The 19,509-nt window shown below is 46.6% G+C and overlaps 1 protein-coding gene across 1 annotated transcript; it reads left to right on the top strand.

The window, feature by feature from the left end:
- The first annotated feature begins 14,097 nt into the window (after positions 1-14,097).
- LOC120839543 (solute carrier family 22 member 5-like) lies at positions 14,098-15,144 on the top strand. The gene has a single exon (XM_040209845.2). The coding sequence runs from the start codon at positions 14,098-14,100 to the stop codon at positions 15,142-15,144; it is 1,047 nt and encodes a 348-aa protein (XP_040065779.2).
- Positions 15,145-19,509: the final 4,365 nt, after the last annotated feature.

Here is a 19,509-nt window from a genome sequence, read left to right as displayed (position 1 = left end):
AACGGCGTGTGTTGTTTGGTCTCCAAGTGACAGACGCTGTTCTTGGGAGATTGTACCCGGAAAGTAGATTTTCACTAAAGTTGATGCTCGGCCGAGTTGGCACATACTTCAGAAGATGAAAACAGCGCAAAAGACGACAGACCGGATGAAGGAAGAGTCAAAATGTGCTGACTCGCAACTACTTTTATGTTTAACACGACGGTGCAGTATACACACAGTCAAGATCAAAAAAGGAGATGAATCAGCTTACTAGCATCGGTGGCCTTTTTTGGCTTGGCTTTAGCGCATGTCCTCTTGTATAGCTTGTAGTGGCGGCATTTTGTTTTTTGTTCTGTGTTTTCAGGCTGATTATCTTCCTTTTTGGTTCTCGACTGTGCATATAATGCACCGTTGGGTTCAATAAAATTCAGTTGCGAGTCAATGCTCTGTTTGTGTCTTCCTTCATCCGGTCCGTCGTCTTTTGCGTTGTTTTCATCTTCTGTAGGCTGTCAGTTGCATTTTTGCTTTGTCCTTGAGAGAGAGTCCTTTGCGGGTTTCCCCATCTCCCGTTTCCCCCTTTTACTTGTGGACGCCATAGGCGAGAGAAATAGAAAAACCCACCTTGGATCCGCGAAAGAAGGTGAGGGTAAGAAGGGAGAGCTTTCCTCCCCTTCTCTCTATCTGCTCGGGCTAGATACACGCCGATATTTCTCTCCCCTCGTTGATCTGTCTCCTTGAAAAGCCGTGTGCTCGTGACAAGTTAGCGAAGGGAAGTTTCAGTCAAGGAGGCTTCACTGACGGTCTTTGGAAGTATCCAGCTAAAGGGGCTTTGTCGAGACCGTGTTATCTTGTGTTCGCCAACCGCAAACTAAGGAGCAGAACAGTTGTCGTTCTTCCGCATCCCCGCGGGTGACTCGAAGCTAAACTGGTGCTTAGCGCTTTGGCCTTTAAGCAACTTCATTATCCGGTGTTCAGCATTTCGATGTTTGACATTTTGTGAATGCGAAGTTTGAACTTTACAAATCATCTCTGTCAAAAAAAACAAAAAAACAAAAAAAAAACAATTTTTAGGACGAACTTTAATATTCTGAGTTGATAAACATCCGCCGGTGACGAAAATACAACAGTGGTTACAACCGAAAAACTCCGGTCGTTGGAAATATTCGGCCTGGGTTAAATCAAAGCACTCCAATCAGTGAATGTTCCCGTCCTGGCGACGGCTAATTTCTTTAAAACGCCTCCTCTGTAGACGTTTGTGAAACATGTTATCTCGTCGATCCTGAATTCTTTCGGTGGCAGTTCAGAAGCCGGTGTGGTTCTTGGAAGACACCGCCAACAACATTAGTGTCGGCCGGAACCATTAACCTTGGAAACGCTCCTTTTCGCTTGGGGAACTGGAATGCGTTGATTATCTCTTCCTTTTGCCCACTACAGACCATTTCAAAACTCGCCTTCTGGGTATGCGTTCACAGCTCAATGATTTAGACATTTTTTGTCCGGATAGATGCTTTCACGAGACGAAGAGCGTATGAAATATGTGAATAGAATTGAAAATATTAAATTTTCTTGTCCAATCACAATTTTCTTTCTTGGTTATCAACGATGTTTTAGCGTTGTCACGAGACGTTAAACCAAAATATATCAATGTTTAAAAAATAAGCACCAAAAAACATGCACCGATTTTTTTCTAAAATAAACACCGGAAAAAGCATACTCTATAATCCTTACCCACGTCACGTTTTGGGGAAATATATGAATTTCCAGAAGAACCAGCGAGTTATCATCCTTCCCTAGAAATACCCTGACTACTCCGTTGCTCCAATTGCGAATTTTCTACGTGCGAAAACACGTAGACGTATCCACCAAAGAACTAACCAGGAAAGCGAGACTCGCACACTTACGCCCCGGTTCACCGAATGAAACAGGAATGAAACGGGCGCGGAAGAACACCTTGCACAGTGCCCAGCGCCGAACCGGTCGAACTAGAATAAGACGATTTCGTGGACAGCGAGCGCCACCTCATGGGAGAGAGAGATAACTTAAAAAAATAAAGAAAACAAGCACCGACGCCTTGTTTCTTTTAATTCGCTGTAGTTACGACACAGATCGACTTACATAAAAAATTTTGATATTATTCGATTTCATAATAAATTTAGAAGACATTCAACGAAATACTTCATCTGTTTGCATTGAGAGACTTTTGTAAATTCGCTCCGAACGCGCGAGTGCCGAGATAGCGAATTTGAACCATTTCCATGATTTTTTTAAAGAATACAATGAAATTTATAATAATACATTTGTTCCGTTTAATTTCCTGATAATGCCTCAATGACTTAAAAGCCATTATTCCCATGAAGATCCGCGCAGCCATTATTACGTGACAATTTTACGAAGATGGCGAAAAACCTCATGAATTCTCTGTGGGGCTCTGAGGTGCGCCACCTTTTAAAGGAGACAATTTATTGCTTCTTGAAGGTCGAACAATACACTTTTCTGTTCGGGTACCAAAATTAACAAATTGAGTTATTTAAGGCCACGGTCCCACTGAATGTGGCAGTTTAGGTACTTTTTGGCAGGTCATTACTCATCTCCTTTTAAATACTGTTTTGTGGGATTGATGCTATTTGAAAAGCAATGCAATCCTCTTTCATCTGATATTATGTATCTGTTGGTTTTTACTGTTCATGCGCATTTGTAGCGTTGCGAATATGATGGCGCGGACCCTCACTTGCTCCGCCAGTTCATGTTTTATGAATGATCCATTAAAGATAACACGGTTCCAATATACGAGTTTTGTTAAGATGATGTCGGAGCAGAATGTAACGATACACTTTTTTGGTATTTGCACTACTTTGTTTTTTTCATCCCTCCAAATATTGCCCTAAAATTGACATTTTTCAGCCCAAATATGTTTTTAATAACACGCGCTAGGGCAATAAAATTAGCTACAGATGTAGTCCTTATAATTGGTAATATGCAAAAAAAACTTTAATGTTGTGTAAAATTTTTTTGTTTAGATATTTTATATCAAACGTAGCGCTTTTTTGTGCTTCGAGTCATGGTACTTCAAATGCCGCTGAGGAAATAATTAAACTATGATAAAATCTTTTATAACATTTAGAACTACAATGGTTGCCCAAGAGGTGGACGATGGCTTTTTTTCATTTTCAAAGTCATAACGTTCCAGGAGCGTTTCAAGCTTTCCTGTTTTGACGCATATCTTTTTTGGACATTAAACAGATTTATTGGCCTCTAATAATATTTATTGTTTGGAATAGATATACATTGCGATGTATTAGATTTTCACAATGATCTTGCTTTGGTTTCTTAAAAGGTGTAGAGCTTAGCTAATTTTAAAAACAATTAAAAACTGTTTGGGTGTTTTGTTGCGCTACCTGGCGGATGGCAGACAAACTGCTGAATTCTAATGTTCAAAAAATTTCCGGAGGCGGCGTTGGCGTCTGTATCATCATCAATCTCCGTGTCTTTTTACCCTCACATTTAAAAAATATATTGGAAGATTTACTACCAATAACTGAATGGTTTAAGTACTGGGTCAGGCTAATAAATCTAAGACAAATAATTACACAAGCGTAGCGTGATATAATGTGTTCATTATTCGATATGATTGAAATCAATAAACAATGAAGACGAAGAGGAAAAGAATACACCCGAGTTCACTTTATGCCTAGAGTCACCAAATTAGCTTTAAAGCATCGGCACTCCGTTCGCCAAAATTGTTTTGGGCGCCGCCATTTTGGGTCTTGCTCAGAGCAAACGCAACTGCCGATCATCATGATCCAAAAGTACGACTTCCTCAGCATTAGATGCGGTGCTAGGAAGCTGATGCAATATTGCAATGTTCTGTCGCGGGTTGTTTAAACATCTGTGAGGGACGGAAAAGCGTTTCCTGTGATTTTAGATAAAGCTTCAGGTAACTGGCAACCATGATTTTAAGCCTCAATATGGCCAAGTGTCGCTACTCTGAACCGTAGCTAATTTACTGGCACAAGCGGGAACAATGAAGAGGCAGGTGTCAAAAGGTAGTGGCTTGTGGAATCCACGGGGCTTACTTCATGGCCCCTCCAGGTATTACAAGCCTCTTGAACAAGAGCATGACTAGTGTCATTAAATAAGCTACGCTTCAGAGTAGCAACACTTTGCCTTATTGTGGCTTAAAATCATGGTTGCCAGTTATTTGAAGCTTTATCTGAAATCACAAGAAACGCTTTTCCGTCTTTCACTTTAAACAGTTTGCGACAAAGCAAAGCAACATTACATGAGCTTCCTAACACCGAATCGAATGCTGAGGATGTCGCACTTTTGAATTATGACGATCGGCAGTTGCGCCTGCTCTGCACAAGCACCAAAATGGCGGCGTTCACAACACTGTCGGGGAAGAGAGTGCCGATACTCTAAGCGGAACTCATTTATTGGCTCTAGTTCCCGCGAAAATCCTTTTCCCTGACTGAAACTAAAAGTAAATATGAATAATACACCATTATTATTGCTTATTTAGTTATAACAAAATGCACATAATGAGAGGAGAAAGCGGGGGGGTGGGAGGAACGCGGGTTTTATGTGCGACCGTTCTAACCGTCTCAAAAGAGAGAACGCACGAGCTTGCGCTGTTTTTTTAAAAAAAAAGGCATCCAAAGAAAGGAGGCGGCACGCAGTGTTCTGTGTTATTATGCGTTTAATTGCAAATTGTTGTGTGTATGTTTATACAGCCGGAAGTTAGTCTGCCTTAGTGGGTGTCTGGTGTCTCAGCTGTATATGAGCAATTTAGCCAGCGTTGTACAACCGCAAACCTGGGGTCTTTAACTTGCACCACGCAGTAGTGATACACGACTGCCACGCCGGTACGATGCTCTTCCAGATCGAAACGGGCAGGGGCGGGGTGGGTTCTGCAGCGCGAGCTTTCGCTTCAAGTGCTCCGAGCTGGTGTGCGCTAGACCATGCACTCGGCAACCGACCCCCCCCCCCCCCCCCCCCTTCCCTTGTGCGTCTAATTTATATACAGGTATAAGTATTTGAAGATCGACGATGGACGTCGATCGTCTGGAGGTAATGTAACGTGATAACATTATATAAATAATAAACTTGTTGAAGGACTGAACGACTAAATTTTTCAATGCTTGGATTGTAATATGCGGTAGCCTATTGTACTTACTGTTGATGAAGAGCAATATGAGGTGACGAGGTAATAATTAAATGATGAGGCTCTATAAGGACGACGACATTAGGGGGTATCGAACCACAACGTACAGTGCCGGACTTGTTTCAAGTATCGTGCACCCAAAGACTTTCTTCAGCCGCAACAGTATATGGTAGAATCAACGAGGATGCTGCTTTACAACTGTACGTGGAACAGGAAAACTGCACTGTGCAGAAGTGCGGCTTATTCGTAAATATGAGGGACGGATTTCTAGCAGCATTCCTTGATTGACTACTTGGAACAAATGGCCTCGTTGACGTAAAGTGTCCCCGTTCCAAAAGATTCTTGAAGCATACTTAAACCGCAAAGGAGTATGAGGCGAAAAATAAGAAAAAGGAGCCTGGTGTAAAAGGTCTAAATCACCACCATAGCTTCCACTATCAAATACAAGGGCAGTTACACAATAGACAAAGAGAGTTTTGTGATTTGGTTATATTTACACTTAAGGGCATTGATATCCAACGTATTCAGAGAGATGACACCTCCTGGCCAACCAACATAGAGCCTTTTCTACTCAAGTTTTACATGGAAGGCCCAACTTCCGCTGAAATTCCTCACGTAGACGAGTTGCCCGAGCGAATAAACTGCCATTACTCCGGATCTGGGAATCTCTCGATCTTTGTTCGTAGGCCATAATATCATGAGATCGAGGGGTGCGGCTCTTCGTCCGCCCAATATTGCTTCGGCGGGTTTTTTTCCGTGTAAGATGAGACCGTCGCGTGCTGCCGGAACAAGAACCTGGCGATTCTTCACTGAGCTGCTTCTTCCGTAAGCTTCAAAAGGGCTTTTTTTCGTTTCGCACACCATCTGTTCTGCTTGCCCGTTAGTTGCAGGATGGTATGGTGCACTAATGTGATGCCTGATGCCGTTTTTTTTTTTTGTTTTTTTTTCTTCAAAATTTGTTTATTTTATTTGAAGCAAGATTTGGCGCGTTATCAGAGAAAAGCATTTTCGGTAGGGCAATAGTAGGTAAAAGAGACCGTAGAACGTCAGTGACGTGTTTAAACATCGTGGCAGGCAACGTGTAAACTTTCAGCCACTTAGAGTACGCATCGCCCATGACTCCGCAGATGTGGATACATTTCGCCACCCACCGACTGAATAGTGGATCGTTTTCAGTTACTGTTCATGATGGCGTTGGACTCAAGGAAGACTTCGAGTCTTTCCACAAAGTTAGCCCAGGTGCCAGGGCTTTTGTCGAAAGCGGTAAGTGCTCGAAACGTCGACAACGTCGGTAGCCACGTGTTGTGCTTGACATTGGACACTTACCATTCGCTGAGAAGAAACTTGCTTGTTCGCCTGCCATGAGTCGTCCGATATCAATTCATCACCGAAACACCATCTCCCGACAAAACTGGTCTTCATTGTCCGCATGTCCATAGTTAGAAATCACGTCAACTTATAAATTCCCGAACGCTCATAACTTGCCGTCACTAAACGCCGTTCATTCATAGCGTCTTCATCGCAAATGAACGTCTTCCTATTTCTTCTGATGGTTTTCATCATATTCCTCCTAAGCTGTACTTACAGCATTATGTGTGTCGGTACTTCCGAAAATATTGTAACGGCGTTTTTTTTTTTTTTTTCGGGCAACTATAATGTAAAATTGTAACAATCTTTACAACATCTTCCGGACCCCGTGAAACGTAATATTTCGTGACCTTTTTTTAGTCGTCAATAAAATGGTGAGGTAAGTACCGTAAATCGCGAAGGAGTTTACTTGACGTCCGCTTCCACTGGTGTCTTGGAAGATTGAGTCTACTGAGCGTGCATTCCTGCAGAGGAAACTTTCATTGATAGAATATTGACACGTCAATCAACATTTGATTCCTTCTTGGTAAGATTTATTGCGAAAGCCCGTTACAATCGCCCGCATACATCCGTTTGCTGGGCCACGCTACTTGAGCTAGCTGAGCGCAGCTGGCAGCGGCGCGAGCAAGGCCACGAGGGGAACGTGATGGTTCTCGAGCCACCCCACTGTGAACCAATGTTTCGGCCACCCCACGGGTGCGTGTCGCCACCTATTGGTTGAACTAACGCCTTGTTCAATATGGCTGCCGTGGGACCGCAGTAAAAGAAAAGCTAGAGTATCATACCAACGTCGTGTTTATATTGGGGACTCAAACCGAAAAATATAACGCTTCGGTTACGGTTACGGTTTCGGTCGCCGTTTCCTGATGATATCAGTTTCGTATCGGTATTTAACGGTTTAGTATTGACGGTTTCGATTACCAATTACACGTCCCTAAAAACCGTTTTTTTTTCGGCTTCTCTAATAATTTGCTTAATTGAAATGCTAGACAGCCGTTTAATACTAAAATGTTTAAAGTAGTCCCATATATCCTAAGTAGTACATTCACAATGACAAGATCTCTTTGGGGACGCAAAAAGGATAATATATATATATATATATATATATATATATATATATATATATATATATATATAGCAAAAGTAACGTGCGCAGACACAGCAGCCATAGGATGATAAAATAAAATTCTAATTTAATGGCGAAAAAAGTTACGCAAGAAAAAGGGCTCCCGTCCTGAAGAGGGCAGTGCCACTGCCGAAACGTCGACGGACGTCAGGCCCCTTTCTTATTTTTATTCAATTTTTTATTTTTATTTATTTATTTTATTTTTCATTTAAAAATTTATTTTTTAAGTTCTCGTTTGTTAACTTTGACTTTTACTCCGTCCTTTTTCAAAAGTTTCTTTCCCGCGTTATTAGCGTTCTTGTGCCTGGTCTTCATTATTCCCGTAAAGTAATACAACTATTTTTCGGTACTTCACCTTTTTTTTTGCGTGACTTTTTTCGCCATTAAGTTAGAATTTTATTTTTATCATTCTACGGCTGCTGTGTCTGCGCACGTTACTTTTGCCCATATATCAACGAAAGCATTTGTCAACATTCGTCACTCTTTATATATATATATATATATATATATATATATATATATATATATATATATATATATATATATATATATATATATATATATGTTGTCAACGACAGGAGCCGTCGGCACGTGTGCGCGAGAACCGCGAACGCATGCCGCAACCGGTCCACGCGATGTGGTATTATCGGCGTGTGACGTCACCTGATAGGCTGTGTGTGGACAACGAGAAAGAGGAGGTAGACTCGAGATGAACGAGATTCGGAAGGTAGGTACCCGTCTCGGTGACGAACGGGTATCGTCGAAATAAACCGCTTGTTTTTATAAGAAAACGAAAAACGCAACGTCTGTGTGACTACAGAAAAGCTCAAAAGTGGGATCGAGAGGCCCCGACGTGAGAAGCCGTTCGGATTGAATGCTACAACGTAAGTAGCGCTCTACGAATTCTTGCTTTACCCGAGATCCTCGACGAGAGCTTCGTCCACGTAAATCCCGATGTCGAGAAGACGTAAGCTAACGACAAGGGGGCAGGGGACCCCACGAGAGGATGATCCGACGACCACAGATATGCTTCGCAGTGCGGAGGTGCGTGACGGACACTCGGACCACGACGATCGCCAACACGACAATTTGACGACGGAAGCCGGGGACACCGCGACGTCGAACGACCACGGCCTAGCTCCTGACGGTGCAACGTCCGGAGTCCTTGACTTTCAAGTGCTCATGCAAGCCGCGATACGAACTGCCGTACGCGAAGCCTTGGAAGGAGCGGCCCAGCTTTTCCAAACGACGCAGTCACCACAACGCCACCCACCAACGGGGGCTTCGAGCGCCATGGACGGACGGCTGGCTACGACGAGCGCCCAGTTGGTGCCAGTATATGATCCATCATCGGACACCCAGGTTACGGTGGAAGCGTGGCTCAACAAGGTTGACAATCTTGCTGCGGCCTATGAATGGAGTGATCGACAAACGACCTGCTTTTCTCTCACTAAGCTTCACGGCGTCGCAAAGACATGGTATGACGGTTTGACCTCTGTTCAACGAACCTGGCACGAGTGGAAAGTGGAAATGAAAAAGGCCTTTCCGTCGGCATCGAGTTTTCAACACGTCTTCAGGGACATGGAGAAAAGAAAGAAAGGGCGCCACGAGACCATCGAAGCGTACTTTTATGACAAGCTGGCGGAAGCACGACGCTGCAACCTGGATGACGGGACGTGCATCGAGTACCTGATCACTGGACTAGAAGACGCAGATTTAGTGCGGTCTCTGAGCGTACGAGATTACGCCACCCCAGACGAGCTACTTCGGTGCATGAAGCGACTGCATGAACGAGTCGATGTGATCAAGCAGACTCGGGCCAAAACCCTCCATCAACCGCCGACTGGTCAACGTCAAAATCGCGGTTTAGACAACAACGAGCCGACGACCAGGGCTCCACGAAAAAGATTCAACAAAACAGGCGAGCCACTTTGTTTTAATTGCTCGACATACGGACATTTCTCGGCTGCATGCCCGAAACCTCAGAGAAAACCAAGATGCACCAATTGTGGGAAATCTGGTCACGAGACGAAAGACTGCTTTCAAAAAAGAAACTCAACGAACACGAGTGACAAGAAAGCAAATGTTCTAACCCAACAAGGTAACAAGACGTGGGACTGCATGGCGCCAAACGAGAAGTATTTCATGCAGGCAATTCTAAACGACAGGCCAATCAAAGCTTTCGCCGACATGGGAAGCCAGTGCGTAACGTTACGAGAAAGCGAAGCGCAGCTGATGAACGTGAACTACGAACCGTTGAATCATCCATTCACAATCAACGGGTTTGGCTCTGGAAAATGGATGCCTTTAGGGAGTTTCCAAGCAACATTGACGGTCGCCAAGCCAAGGCCAACGTTAAGGTGTACGTGGTGCGCGACGCAGTGCAGATTGTTCCGCTGCTTGTCGGACAGCCTTTTACTGAACAACCGCATGTTACGGTGGTACGTCGCAAGAACACCCTACGCATTTTCGAAGAGTGTGACACGTCTGATGATGAGGACGGGACTTTGGCCAATCTTAAGATACCGGTCCTGCCTCCACGACGCGTAAGCCTATGGGTCAAAGAAGCGGTCGTAATCCCTCCAAGCTACGTCGGGATTATCGCGCTCGGCTCCGGAGAAGGGACACAGAGAACCCACGGAGACATCTTTATTGATAGCAGTATCCACGAATCGCGTGGGCATTACATCCAGACCTGTGTTTTGAGAAAAGACGAACTGGGAGAACTGTATATCCCCGTAACTAACGTATCGGCTACGCCGCTGGTCCTCGCTGAAAACGAACAGATCGCTAGAGGAACATGGTGCACGGAAGAAGACGCGAACACCAACCTCGACGCGTACGTAAACTACAGCGAAAGAAAGCCGACAACCTTGATTGCAGCAGAGGACGTAGATGTCAGTCCATCTATTTCTGACTCACAAAAGAAAGCCCTCGTCACCCCGATTAATGACTACAGCGACTGCTTCGCTACATCCCTATCGGAATTGGGGTGCCCGAAGGCAACAAAGACGAAGCACATTGACGCGCTCAGTAAGGCTCCTGCATCGAGACCTGAAGAAATGGATATCGCAACGTGCGAGTTGCGGGAGCTGCGCCCTAAATACCGAGGCCCGTATATCGTTGTAGAAAAGGTACCTCCCGATAGGTATAAAGTGAAAGATCTACCGGAAACCCAACGGTCGCAACGTTTCTACGAAGGTGTTGCCGCTGTTGACCAGATGAAGCGCTTCACAGCCAGCGCTGAGAGTAGCACCGAGAGCAGCGACGACGGCCTGTCAACGGAAGCAGAGAGCGACACAGATATAGCAGAGGTAGAACCTCAGCAAGAGCTAGCGTGAGTTGGATGATCACTTCGCCGAAACGTTCCAAGTTCCGGCGACGAGAGGACCCAGCCGGGGCGACTGGGATGGAGGATGGCCGTGTTGTCAGCGACAGGAGCCGCCGGCACGTGTGCGCGAGAACCGCGAACGCATGCCGCAACCGGTCCACGCGAAGTGGTATCATCGGCGTGTGACGTCACCTGATAGGCTGTGTGTGGACAACGAGGAAGAGGAGGTAGACTCGAGATGAACGAGATTCGGAAGGTAGGTACCCGTCTCGGTGACGAACGGGTATCGTCGAAATAAACCGCTTGTTTTTATAAGAAAACGAAAAACGCAACGTCTGTGTGACTATATATATATATATATATAAATAAATATATATATATATATATCAGGGTGTCGAACCGGAACCGAACCGAACCGAAAACCGGAACCGAACCGGTATTTTTTCCGGAACTGAACCCGAACCCGAACCGTTATATTGTTATCGCGATGAACCCGAACCGGAACTGAACCGGAAAAAAAATAACGGTTACCGGCTCATGTCAAAACGGTTCGGCCACGCGCTGTTGACAATGAATGTGCTATCAATGCCATTTGTTTTTTAAGTGCCGTCAACTGACACACACCTCGCTTACATATTTTTCTTCTCCACTCAGTCTTAGGAATATAAACGCTGCATCCATGAATCTTGACATAGGAACCAGTATTGCGCTGGTCGCGGCTTGCACGGATAAAAGTAAATTGAAAGGCTGTGCAAAAAAAAAAAAAAAAAAAATCGCGTCACGGGATTTTATTTTCCTAGAATCTCGTAAATCCTAAATGCTGCTGTGTGCTCATTTCATAACACGTTTCTAGAACGCGCGAGTTCTTGAAGCTTGCTTCCATCGGAATGAGAAAAGAAAAGGCTGTGGAGTTTGATAATAATGCATCCGGTTTCGTATAGGCACTTAGAAGCTAATATATTTCTAAGACAGCGAACTCTTCTATTTTAATATTTATCCTATTACGTCCTTCTGGCGTTGCGTTCGGTGAAGTGTTTTTCATATTCCGTATCTTGTTTAATGAAAACTTCTTTAAGGGTCTAATTTGAGTTACCGAAGGCTAGTTCTAATAAAGAAAGCTGTATTTTCTCCCCACTGTTCCTTCAATTGCTTACACGCCGAGGTGGCGGGATAGTTAGCGAGTTCTAATTGTAAGTGGGTTTGTAAGGAGGTCGCGGATTTTACAGCCACTGCGTCGGACCCAATTAGATGAAGTCCGAATGCGTAAACGTCGGTGAGGTAACCTTTGAGTGCACATAAAGAAACCATTCCTGGTAGAAATCCCTGAGCCTTACACTACGATGTATCCCGTTTCGTATCCCTGAACCGGTTCGCGAACCGTTTCGCGGATCGAATTAATCGAACCGGAACTGAACCGGAACAAAATAAATTTACCTGAACCTGAACCGTAACCGAACCCGTATTTTTTTCGGTTCGACACAGTGGGAGGATTTCTGGAGCACAAACGAGCACGTACCACGTGACACTACGCGTCGTACCGCGTTCCACGCGGCGGCGTGTGTTTCCAGAACACCTCCGATTGGATACATTTCGTTTCTTGTGCATTAATAAGACAGGTAGGAAACGCCAGAAAGCCAAGGTGGGAGTGGTGTAGTGGTTAGCACACCCGACCGGACATTGGGAGTCCCAGAGTTCAAATCCTGGCTCCGCCGTTTTTTGGCTTTCGGCGGGTTCCTGAAAACTTGGATTCTTTAATTCATTGGATTAAGTACGGTTCATTCATCTGCACATATTCGTTCATATCCTCCTCGGAGACCACGTACGATGACGTGAAGTGCCCGTGTTGTATATATATATATATATATATATATATATATATATATAGTGTGTCGAACCGAAAAAAATACATATATATATATATATATATATGTACTATTGTGCCTCCACTGATGTCTTCGCGAGTAAAACTTATATATATATATATACAGGGTGTTTCTTTATTCTTACACATTTGTTAAAAAAAAAAAAAAAAACGTGAAAGCTACACTAATGCGGTTTGTGCAGGTGGGTCATACGGCCTGGCGGACACTGTGTGGGTGGGTAATCTTTGCGATAAGTTGGCTAATTAATTAAAAAAATTTAATTAACTTTTTAATTACTGTAAAGAAACATACGGTTTCAATTAGAAACTTGTAGAGCATCATCGAATACCACTGAATCAACTGCTTTTGGAAGGATATAACGCCGGGGAAGCATTTTACGGCATTCTGTAAAAGCGTTCCATTTGGATGCGTTTCTAGATTTCGGTTTTTATCGGATTGCATCACCGCGCCCGCGGTCCTGCTCCCCAGTGGCTGAGACGCACAACACACGTGCGTACTTCCCTCCATTCTACGAGGGAGGCGAGGGGGTGGCTTTGCACCGCGACCACTGGGGACCAGGACCGCGGGCGCAAAGATGCGCTCCGATAAGAAACCGAAATCTAGAAACGTCCATATGAAGCGTTTTTACTGAACGCCGTAAAATGCTGCCCCGGCGTTATATCCTGCTAAAAATAGTTGATTTAGGGGTTTTCGATGATGCTCAGCAAGTTTCTAATTGGAACCAGATGTCTATTTGGATTTGGTGCGTTTGCATTTGCATTCGGTGGTGTCAATGCATTTGCATTGACATGCATTTTGTGGTCTCAATCAATGGCCGCCGGTGGCGACACTCGGCCATAGCTGCCGAGGCCGCGGTCCGCGATCCAGCCTGTCACTAAGCACGCACGATATAGACGTTTCGAAGAATGTCTGCCATACCGGACGTTCAGCTTTCGTTCGCTCTTATTCCGTCTGCTTCACTTCATCATTACTATAACAGGCAAGGTTATTGGCATTACAGATTGTACTGCGCCCTTCTTCCCAGCATTAGCATTTGTGGAGGCTCGTCAATGCCCGTTTCAGTGGCTCAGTATCTCGATAAAACAAGAGGTCAGCAATGTCGGATATAACCTGGCGCGTGTTGAAGGCGTCTATACTGGCTCTGAAACAGAGCTCGAGCGCCAGAGGCATGCCAGGGAACGAGCGTCGCGAGCACTTTCAGACCGCGTGTTTTTCATTCGACTCTACGCTTTGCCCAGAGGAGCTCAAGATGAAGGACCCTTCTCTTCTGACCCGAGACCGCATCGCCAACGCCCCGACTGCCCCGTTGGACACAGCGCTTGTTTTCGGACACGGCACTTTCCAACGACTGGCATTGCTCTGCGCCACGCTTTCCATTTTCATCTCAGTAAGCAACGGTCTCGCCGCCGTGGTATTCGCACGGCCCGTGGAACACTGGTGCAAACCACCGCCTGAGCTTGCTTTCATGCAGACCGACGTCTGGAAGAATCAGAGCATCCCCGTGGAACCAGACGGCACGTTCAGCAAATGCACCCGCTACGAGCCTCTAGTGAACGCGGGAAATGCCACGGAGAACCGGACCGTGGTCTTCTGCGACGAGTGGAACTACGACCTGGCAACCGCGGGGAAGTCCATCGTCAGCGAGTGGAACCTTGTTTGCCAGAGACACTGGCTCCTTTTGCTCCATTCGCTCGTATACTACGGAGGAGCCATCGCCGTGAGCCTGATCGGGAGCTTCGGGGACAGCCTTGGCCGTAAACCTGTCTTCATGGTCGCGCTGTTACTTCAAGTCGCCTCCGGCACGGCCACAATCTTCTCCAACACGGTTGTCACGTTTATCATCTTGCGCTTTCTGACATCGGTGACATCTTTGATGGTTATGAGCATGGCGTCCGTTCTGCTGTTCGAGGTGACGAAGACAACGCATCGCGTCGTCTTCTGCGCCTTTGCCGTCTCATGCACATGTGCGGCGCTGCCACTGTTTCATTTCTTCTTACTGGCGGTAGGTGGACACTGGAGGATGGCTCAGGCGATACTTATGGTGCCGACGTGCCTCCTCCTGTTCGCCTCCTACGCCACTGAAGAGTCTCCTTGTTGGCTGCTGGGCTTGGGCGACGTCGAAGGCACCGAGCGCGCCGTGATATCGGCTGCCAGGGTCAATGGCTATCCCTTGGACGACGTGAAGGCCAAGATGAATAAGATTAAGTACGAGACGTTGCGGAGGGGCAACACGCAAACGAACGTTCAACAATCGAGCACCCTTGACCTTGTGCTGAACAGCTCTCTGCGTTTATGATCCGTCGTCCTTTATTCGTGTACGCTCATCACGATTCTTCACTACTACGACACCTATTTTGACAAGAATTTGTTAGAAAACCGGACGGGGCATATAACCCTAATAGTGGCGCGTCTACCTGTCTCAACAGCTTTCATGTATGTTCTGCACTACATGAGCCGGCGCAATATACTTTGCGGCACCATGTTACACATGTCGGTCGTGCTAGGCTTTCAGGCTTGGCTGGTTTGGCAGAAGGACGACAGCATCCAGCTTATTGTCACAATTATCATTAAGGGAATTGTTCTGGACATGATATCAGTGGCGATGTTCGCTTATTTGTTGGAAATATTCCCCACCGTGCTACGTGCCACGAGCTTTGCTTTAGGCTCCATGTTCGGTAGGAGCGGAGCATTGCTATTGCTCTTGGTAAGGGGGCCCAACCCGCCAATTAATCGAGCTCTTGCCATGGCGGTAAGCGCGGCGATATTTACTCTGATCGGTTTAGCTTTTCTTACTTTACCCGAAACGACGAAGGTAATGGCCTCCAACACCATTCGCGAGACAGAACTTGAGGACATGTGGCAGGTGCCTGCCAAAGAAGACTTTACGCGTCTCAGAACTATTTCTTCGCGTCCAGTTGTTTCTAAGAAATCCTAGACGCATTTTGTTCTATTAACGCTGCTTTACATGATGGGACGTTTTATAAAAGAAGAACGTGCAATATGTCAGTAGCGTCATCTTCTATACACGTCTCCCCTAATCCCCAAGTGCACTGCTCATGCATCATACAAAAAACTGTGTTCGTTTCAGACACAATGTCAGAAATCCCTGGGTACACGCCTGAAAGGTGTTTGAAAAATGTTCTTTATATATATATATATATATATATATATATATATATATATATATATATATATATATATATATATATATATATATGAACGCTTTGAACACGTCTGTAGTAGGGAGTTTCCCAGGAACTGAAATTAGGACGGTGCCTAAATTTTTATGGGGGGGGGGGGGGGGGGGTTAGGGGTGGCACTGAGGATAGAGGAGTCGTTCCGAAATAAGAGGGTACCTCTAGAAAAAGAAAGGGGGGGTCTACACCCCCTAGAGGGTGTGTAGGAGAATCACTGGTCTGTAGACGGTTTTAATGAGACAGCATTAACGATACCATGAAGCGGAGCCGGCGGCGTCTGTAATGTAAAGAAAAAAAAAACGCTAAAGAAATGCGTATTCTCTCACTGGCTGAGCAAAACGGCTCATATTGCGAATTCGGTGGTGAATTGCCGGCGAGCCCTTGGAGGTGGCACCAACGACCAAAAATGCGCCAGTGGTGCACCATGTAACCCTCTTCACCCGAACACAAAGCGCCGGCAACTGGCGTTTTTATTTACCTGGGTCGCGCGTGAGCTTTCTTAATTTCTTCTTCGGTTATTCTGTGGTACAATAAGAACGCTGTATGTGTCAACAATATAAAATCTGACCCCTTGAGATGTGTGTAAACACATGCGGCTTCAGAATAGTTTTCGAATTATTAACATTACCACGGTCCTCACAGCTTGGAGAATCTTAAATTATAAAGTTAAAGGAAAGGCAGATTAATAAATCGGTGTGGGGCTGTCCGCACACGCGTGAAATTTCTATTACCAGTGTTTGGATTTCCAAAGAACTGTCGCCATATTACAAGGGTCCCATGGAGGCTTGCCAGCGTCGATTTTCATATTTTGTTTATCGCCATTGCCTTTTTTGGAAACCTCAGTTTTTTTTCATTGCGCCCACTCCCCTTGAAATTGATATGAGTATTCCATATCGAACTGCATCACTATACACACACTCCTTCTTTTTAAGCTGCGTAATAACGTGTTATTACACAGTTGTAAAACAAAGTAATATATGATGCAGCCTGTGTCTCAGAGAAAACTGACCTTGCCCAAGCTCAAAAAATTCTTCCAAAACTATTGGTTTTCTTTGAAACATAATTATCTTCGTTGTTTTCGCTATCTTGTCTCGGACCACAAATGGGTGTTGTCTGTCTCGGTTACTTCGTTCGCCACTCGAACTTACTATTCGCCGCTTTCGGCAATCATTGTTTCGTTTGGTTCCCTTTTCCCTATTGGATCTCACGATACCGGACACAGTGTGGGGGCAAGCTGCCCGACCTCTTGAAGATCGGGCAAAAATTCTGCTGGTAAATTCCCGCACGCGCCTGAGAAGCGCCACCCGAACAGCTTGCACCCGCCAGCCTTTAACCACGCGAACGGCCTTGCCGAAGATTGTGGTCGGTTTGCCTTGCTGCATACCCGACCCGGAGGAATAACACGGAGCCAACGGTTTCAACAACAAGAAACTACATTTAATGGGACATGGACGAGACGATTAACATGGTTACCAGCGGCGCCTGAGTCCAGGCAGCGACTCCCCGTGCGCCGCCTCTGATCTGCCTTATCAAGGCGGCGCATCCGATGTGCGCGTGGCTGGCGTGACGTCGCCGCCACGCGGGAAAAGTTCGGCTTGAGCCTCGCAGTCGGGCAACTTGGCTTGGGAGCCGCCAGGGTGCCCACACTTCCCCCCCCTCAAGCTTCGTCCGGCATGTCGATGACGGAGACTTTGTGGGCGTCAGGGGGTGGATGGCGCTGTTGGGCGGACTGACGTTTAAGTCCGGCCGGCGCCTGCTGGACGAGCGCGGCGGCTGCTGACGAGCGCGGCGGCTCGGTCAGCTCCAGCTTGTCGCTTGTTCGGGATCAGGGCTCCACCAGGTGGCTGCTTTGCCCGTGGTCCTGTAGAGGGTGGCCGCGGTCCACGATGAGACCGGCCGCCTTGTCGTTCAGATGGGGGGTGTGGCGACGGTTTTGTCCATGAGTCAGCTTCGTAGAAAACATGGAAGCAGACGACATGGGACTCAGTTGAGGGCTGAGCCTGACGTTATTTTCGGACCCCTTCCAGAAAGTTTGAAATAACGGATCTGAGGTGGGCACACAATCTTCTCCCCCCTCTCTTGAAAAAGGGGCAGATCCGTGGAAGTAGAAAACTACCCCCAAAATGCGAAAGAGGCCAAGGAGACAAAAAAAAAGTTCCTCTCTCTTTGGTGTCACCGACGTCGCAGGTTATACCGCCGCCTTGGTGGAGACAAGGGGGTTTCCGGAACGGGACTGCCGTCAGTGTCGTTCCGGTCCTGCGAGGAATCTTCGTCTTCAGCTTGGAAAAATCGTTTAAGGTCGGTGACATGAACAGGTCCGGTTTCCTCACTAGACTCACAGTTAACTAGTTTGTAAGTGAGTGGCGAGCACTTTTCACGCACGCGAAACGGACCTTCCCACCTGTTGGCGAGGGAGGCTGCGAAGCCTCGAGCGGCGTCACTCAGTGGGTGAGTACGCCGGAGTACAAAATCTCCCACCTCGAACTGCAAGTCACGTCGCCCCCGGTTGTACTGCTCAGCCTGCTGTACCCGGGCGACGTCGAGATTTTCTCTGGCCTCTCGAAGGTTATCGGAGAAGCGCTTTCGCAGGTCCTCTGCGAACTTCACGTAGGGGCGAGGCCTTCCTCCAGACTCTGTAGAAAGGAGGCTGTTAGAAAGCGGGAATGCGAGCTCCTTGCCGAAATTTAATTGGGCAGGAGTGAGACCCGTTGACCGATTAGTGGTTGTACGGGTCGCGAATGCCAGCTCGGGCAGTTTCGCGTCCCAGTCCTTGTGGCGCTCTGTGTAGGCCACTAGCATCATCTTAAGGTTTCGATTTACCCTTTCCGTGATGTTTGCTTGCGGGTGGTACGGGGAAGTTCTTTTGTGTTTGATTCCCAGTACCGCGCATGCGTCCACAAACACCTTACTCGTGAAATAGGAGGCATTATCGCTTACAAGCTGTGCAGGAAAGCCAAACCTAGCGAATGTTTCGAGTAGACACTCCCAGATTTTTTGCGAATCTAGCTTCCGCAATGGAAATAACTCAACCCACTTCGTGAAGTGGTCGGTTACCACGAACAAGTACTGATTGCCCCGGGTACTACGTGGGAAGGGGCCCATGACGTCACAGCAACAAATCTGCCAAGGGCTCTGACTCGCGATTGGTTGCATGAGACCGGGGGGCTGGCCACCACGTGGTTTTGCCTTCTGGCACACCGAGCAGCTACGAGCGTATCGGAGCACATCCTGCCTCATGCCTGGCCAGGTAGCAATTTGGGATAACTTTTCGTAGGTCTTGCTCCCACTGCTGTGTCCTGCCAAGGCAGAGTCATGCATGTATCGGATGAAAAGCTTACGTAGCTTGCGGGGTATCACGGTCCGGAATGCCGAGCCATCCGGATCGTCGTCGGCCTGGGGGATGTAGCGCAGCAGGAGGCCGTCGTCGCTCATCAAGTAGGAGTCGAACTCCTCGTCACTTGGGC

This window comes from Ixodes scapularis, unplaced genomic scaffold, assembly GCF_016920785.2.
Source record: "Ixodes scapularis isolate PalLabHiFi unplaced genomic scaffold, ASM1692078v2 PGA_scaffold10__122_contigs__length_95168666, whole genome shotgun sequence".
Taxonomy (NCBI): Eukaryota; Metazoa; Arthropoda; class Arachnida; order Ixodida; family Ixodidae; genus Ixodes; species Ixodes scapularis.
This window is presented reverse-complemented; position numbering and strand designations above follow the sequence as displayed.